The sequence below is a fragment of the Clarias gariepinus genome, chromosome 4 (assembly GCF_024256425.1).
Source record: "Clarias gariepinus isolate MV-2021 ecotype Netherlands chromosome 4, CGAR_prim_01v2, whole genome shotgun sequence".
NCBI classification, from domain to species: Eukaryota; Metazoa; Chordata; class Actinopteri; order Siluriformes; family Clariidae; genus Clarias; species Clarias gariepinus.
Genome location: NC_071103.1, coordinates 11,326,774 through 11,332,737, shown reverse-complemented (window position 1 = coordinate 11,332,737; position 5,964 = coordinate 11,326,774). Strand labels below are relative to the sequence as shown.

The 5,964-nt window shown below is 42.2% G+C and overlaps 1 protein-coding gene across 1 annotated transcript; it reads left to right on the top strand.

The window, feature by feature from the left end:
* Positions 1-888: 888 nt before the first annotated feature.
* On the top strand, positions 889-4,531 carry si:ch73-54f23.4 (zinc-binding protein A33). Its single transcript, XM_053495306.1, has 6 exons — positions 889-1,036; positions 1,204-1,299; positions 1,791-2,024; positions 2,413-2,435; positions 3,211-3,326; positions 3,836-4,531. The coding sequence occupies exons 1-6, from the start codon at positions 971-973 to the stop codon at positions 4,384-4,386; spliced, it is 1,086 nt and encodes a 361-aa protein (XP_053351281.1). The 5' UTR covers positions 889-970; the 3' UTR covers positions 4,387-4,531.
* Positions 4,532-5,964: the final 1,433 nt, after the last annotated feature.

Genomic DNA, 5,964 nt, shown 5'->3' with positions numbered 1-5,964 from the left:
TCTTTTAGGCTTGTACTTTGCTTGTAACCGTTAAATAGCCCTTGCAATTTTCTTATCTTATATCTAAGTCTGACTCAGAGTCCTGACAGACACCCAGACAGACTGGATGAATTATACATCTGTCCTGCTAAGTAAAATTTATACACACTGACAGGACTTTGACAGGAGGTTGGTCCAGGAGCTGTAAGGAGGGGTGAGAGGAGTCTAGCAAGGAGAAATGAAGAGAAGGATGGGACAAGGCGTGTTAAGTTTGGATGGCTGAGGGGTGGAAATGTAAGGTTGGGAGACGGGGACTGCCAATCTGACCTTTTGATTGACATGATTTCTAATAGAGCCGAAAAAGTCCTTGTCAGTACTCAGTAGGACACTCCACTGCTCTGGAAGCGCTCAATCGTTTAATTTATGGAAATATTCGAAAAATTTTAATCATACAGAGATTGATTTGTGTGACATAATGTTCCTCTGTTTCCAATTGTAAACACACATGTGCCCACACACACACACACACACATACACACCGTGACCTCACAGTCGCTGTCCTCTGACGTCGTCTCTTGTTGCAGACTGCAGACGAAAATAGAACGCTCTTCTGTCATGGCCATAAATCGAGCATGTGGTGTGCTCTGTGATGGATATAAACTAAATCCCTTTGTTTTGGTGCTTTGCAATCCTACCATGATGATGATGGACTGGGATAGTCCAGTGTTTTGAATGTACGTTCTCTCAGTGCATACATGTAACATAATCTCTCAGCATGTCCGCCAGACTTCCAGACTGACCAATCGCTCCTTACTGCCCCTTCTGATTTATTACCCTCACACAGACTCTGTCCTATAGTTCTCTCTCTCTCTCTCTCATACACACACACACACTTCTTTTATGCATTGCCCTCTCTCTCTTTTCTCTCTCTCTCTCGTGTGATGTCCTGAAGGTTTATCTTCCTTCGCTTGCCTTTGACAAGGAAACTGGAATGTACACCAATCACATGAAGGACACCAACAACAACTGCAACAAGTCTCTTCTCAATGACCAGAAGGTAAGGGCTGAACATTTCAAGTGTCACTTTTTTAAAAATTTTGTAAAATGGAAAGTCCATGACTGCTTTCAAGTGGAATCGTTATGTGTATACACATGCCGTACTGAACTTATTCTTGTTGTACAGTACTTACTGTATGTTTACTTGTTCTTACACTCGTCCTACAGGACAAGCTCATTCAGGCGATTAAGAAGATTAAGCATGAAGTTGACGAATGCTATGAAGCAGAAAAAGACACTTTTGCAGATGCAATCGATGTCGAGGTAATAAGGGATTAATGTGGAAATATCTGTTTAACCAACTGAACAGCATTTAAATCTCTACAACATTCACCTTTAGTACTGCATATACAATCTGGACTATATATTCAATACTGTCAGTAAGACAGAGGCAGCTGATGACGATCCCAAGTGAACATTATGGCCTTTGATTTATGATATCAGACTATTATCAGTAATATTTATAAAAATGATTATCAATTCATAATCAGCATCATTTTATTTTCATATGGTAGACGGATGGAGAAATGAAATTGTAGGAGAAACCTCCTACACTAATGCAGCATGTCAGGACTAAAATAGCATTCTTAGTTTATTCTCAATGTAGCGTCCTCGAACATGTAGGCTCGGTAACGTTTCAAAATATCAGCACACAAAGTCCGTCTTGTGTTCCTTAACATCGGTTCACAACTCTATGGTTTCTGAAGCCCTGCTCCAGCAGAGGTTCATTTCATCTCCCCACTGTGCCCTCGCAGAATCAGTTCGAGGACATGGAGCGGGAAATCCGAGCCGAGTTCCAGAACCTTCATAACTTCCTGGATGAGGAGGAGGAGAGAGACCTGGAACGGCTGAGGAAGGAGAGGGACAGACGAATAAAAATGCTGAAGGAGAGAGAGAAGAAGATCGCCATGCAGGGAAGAGACCTGGAGAGAGCCATCGAGACCTTGAACAGCAAACTGGCAGAAGAAGACAGTCCCAAATTACTAAAGGTGTTTCTTGTAGGATTTTTCTTTCCAGGAATAACATTATTCTAGAAGATTAATTTTCAATATCGACTTCAGTGCAGAATCCTTCATATATGATTATTCGATTCAATAAGATCAAGTTGCATGAACAGGGGATTTCTTTTGATCTCATTTGGATTGAGTAGTTGATTTAACTTTGTGCCGCTGCATTATTTCTATGAGTAACGTGTTAAGTGTACAGAGGGAGGTTCCACACGGGGGGGTTTGGATCAGATCCACAGAACATGCTGGATGTTATCTGGCACTGTTTAGCCCACATCACATGATTAAATAGGTGTGAATGGAATCTAAAGTACTGAGATTGACCTGACCAGTCTGTGACACAGTTTCTACTTTTTGAAACTTCTTTTAGGAAATCAAAGATCTCCTAAAGAGGTAAGAAATGTCGTGTAGCGTTTCGTGGTTATATTAACCCGTAACCCACATTTCATTTTTTTTTAAATATGGACCCACCCCTAAACTTCTTCCTCCCTTGAAACTTCTAGCATCCATTCCTTAGCCTCATTAATACATCAATTTGCAATTAATGTCAATTTACGAAGGATGTTCAAGTCAAACCGGGACTTTTGATTGCGCAAAAACTACCTTTATCTCGCTATATAATCCATAATAACATCAAGGTAGAAAGCTTTCTCAGTATGCCCGAGCCATGATCAGACTGCTTGCTTCACATCCGAAGCGCTGGTCCCCAAGGAACTCCTTTAATAGAAATGGCTTGAAGCGAGGTCAGGACTGTAAAGAGGTGTGTGTGGACCTCCACTCCCAGCCGAGATCCTATAACGTGCAAGTTGTTTCGTGAATGAGTGTGTGTACAGATTTTGAAGGATCAGATATTTCATTTGCTGAATGGTCACAGGAACGACTGCAGTCGGGTCCGAGCCATCTTGACCAGCATCATCGTTTCTGGATCAGAGCCTTCATTCACATATTTTACTGGGGCTAAGAGTCTCATCACTCTAATGCACTCAAAGTTTTAGGTAAATGTCAATACAGTAGAGTCAATGTCAAAACATTCACGAGAAATTTCATCACAAGTCCCAGTTTGATCTGAACACCCTACATACTATACGTGCTTTAACATTATTAATATGTATAAATGCGAGGACACTAAACTGGGACTAATCAGTTAAGTCTTTCCCATTTTTTCCAGGTGTGAGGTGAACTTTGTCCGTCCAGCTCCAGTGGACTGTGAGATTTGCTCAGGACAGTTTGTGGGTCCGATTCAGTACAGGATCTGGAAACACATGAAAGCTTCTCTCTACCCAAGTACTGTTTGTATTAGTCACTGGGAGCCTTAAGTGCATACTGATCTCTATTGCACCCTTCAGATGTTTTAAGCAAATAAAAAAAATTTATGATTTTTCATTTATAACTGGTGCAAAAAAAAAAAAAGATCTACGGAATTGCACTGCTTTCATTTCATGTGAAGCATAACTGTTACACCTGATGGCAACAGAAAGTGCTCATGAATACAGGGTTGTTAGGGTGTTAGCCAGTCAAGGGCAGGGTTTACAGAATGGAAAAAGGACTGAGAGAGGGAGTATATATACTATATATACACTGCCCGGCCAGATAAAAACAGTCACACAGTCTAATATTTCATTTTGCTTGATGCAGGCTAACAATTTGCCTCTTCTAAACCAATAACAGTTTTGTCTTTGGCCAAGGCAGTGTGTACAATATAAACCTCTTTGATCTTTGATTTATTGTTTGCCTATTTTGTATCCATTTCTAATGTCATTTAGCTTGATTGTAACACCCCCTCTTGTGCGCAGACATATCTTTGTTGACCTTCGACCCTGAGACCGCTCACCCGCTGCTGACCCTGTCTGCGAACAACACGACGGTGCATTTCGACGAGAAGAAGGAACCAGTTGCGGACGGGAACCAGAAGCGTTTCCACTATTACTACTGCGTGATGGGGAGAGAGGGCTTCATGCACGGTCGGCATTACTGGGAGGTGACGGTGCGAGGCAAGAGTGCGTGGCGTGTGGGCGTGGCCAGGGAGGACGTATGCCGTGGAGAGATGGACTCCTCCACCACAGCGAACGGGCTTTGGACACTGGCGCTGAAGAACGGCTCGATCGTGGCCTGCACCGACCCCAAGCCCACGGTCATACGTACTGCCGCTCTGCCCACCCGCGTTGGCGTCTTCCTGGACTGCGACAAGGAGGAAGTGTCCTTTTACGACGCCCTGACCATGATGGCGCTCTTCTCTTTTCCCATGGATTCCGTCCTAATGCCCGTTTACCCGTTCTACAACCCTTGCGATTTAGACGACGGGAGGAACGACGCCCCTATCTCCATCTTCCATCCCTCACTCTGACAGACGCTTCGAGCAGATGGAATTGCAATTCATTATAAGTTACACCATTTTAAATTAGATCTGTTTGATAAGTTTTCCATTTGCTTAAGAGTGTGCGTACAGTATGTTTGATGTTTAATGTCAAGCGTTTCAAGGTGGAATAAAAATGCAACTGTGAATGTTAATGTCCTAAATCGTCTCTTTCTCTGGATTGAACAGTGGAAAGAGAACGAAAGATCAAAGACAAGTATAGAAAGGGAGAGAAAGAGGTAAACAGTAGACGGTTGGTAAGCCAGTGTTCGAGTGTTATATTGTTCCCTTTAAGCTGTCTATTATTATCCCAGGCACCTGCTGAGCTCGGCACACTCGAGTACCAGCGAGGAGCTACTATGTGAACAATCCACTGGGTTGGGGGTGGGGAGGTGTTGTGGGTTTTGGTGTGTGTGTGTGTGTGTGTGTGTGTGTGTGTGTGTGTGTTGTCTTGTACATTTGTCGGTGTTCCAAACCATGGAAATTGAAAACCCAAACGCAAGAAAAACTCGCAGAATCGGTTTCTGTTTCAAACCTTGCTTTTTATTATAACATTACAAACGTCTATATGTTCCTTCACAAAATGTGTGCGTTTGTGTCTGTGCAAAACACTACAGAGATGGACGGGCTGGAAATAGGTCATCGAAGCGACGCTGGGCTGTGTGGCTGTGTGACGGACAGACGTCGGAGCCAGTTGGAACCGTATGTTGTCCTGCAGGATGCAGCCTAACACACACACACACACACACACACACACACACACACACACTCACACACACACACTCACTCACTCTATAGGTTGCATCAGATATAAGTGGCCACTGACCTTACTAAATCTGAATGCTTGTTCTAATGCTGTGTCTTCTATGCTTTTAGGACACACACACACACACACACACACACTTAATAAGTCATAGACACTGACCATTCCATACAGACCACGCTTTTCTGGAGTTCTGCGAATCACACGAGACAGTGCACTGAGACAGTGAGAGAGATAATGGAGATTGATGAGAAATAAGCATAAATCGCACAACGGTTGTAAGCACTTTTGCTTTTTTAATAACTCATGGGTATCTGATTACTGTTATATAAATCTATATCCTGATAAGGGAAGTGGAAATGTGTGTAAAATCAGTAGATTCTCCATGAGAATAATTGTCTGTGTGTGCTGCGTTTATTTGTCTTTTGTTTCATTTCAATAATGATGTAATATACTGTACTATGCTGTACATTGCACCCAAGATGTTAAAATAAGATTTGGGCGTTAACACAATAAATATCACAAGAAGCTCTCCAATCTAATCTCCTTTGCTTGCTTTTTATAATTTCAGTTTTATTATAAGGCTAAAATCTAAAAACTCGCACAGTATCATGTGAATGGTTTTCAGCAATCAATGGGAAGCGGTTGGATTAAAGATTGATGTTAATGGCTTAAAGATTGTTGTGGAGACTTTGGGAACCCAAACATTTATCTCAACATACTGTACAGTGCTGTTCAAAAGAATTAGGCACCATAATTATTAATTATCCATCATCTGTACTGATCCTCTGGAACCTCTCCAAGAG

Bases quoted from the DNA above. Each gene is read 5' to 3' on its own strand.
- si:ch73-54f23.4 (XM_053495306.1), top strand. From the start codon at position 971: ATGTACACCAATCACATGAAGGACACCAACAACAACTGCAACAAGTCT. The intron at 1,037-1,203 runs GTAAGGGCTGAA...CTCGTCCTACAG, and splicing joins CTCTTCTCAATGACCAGAAG to GACAAGCTCATTCAGGCGAT. The intron at 1,300-1,790 runs GTAATAAGGGAT...GTGCCCTCGCAG, and splicing joins CAGATGCAATCGATGTCGAG to AATCAGTTCGAGGACATGGA.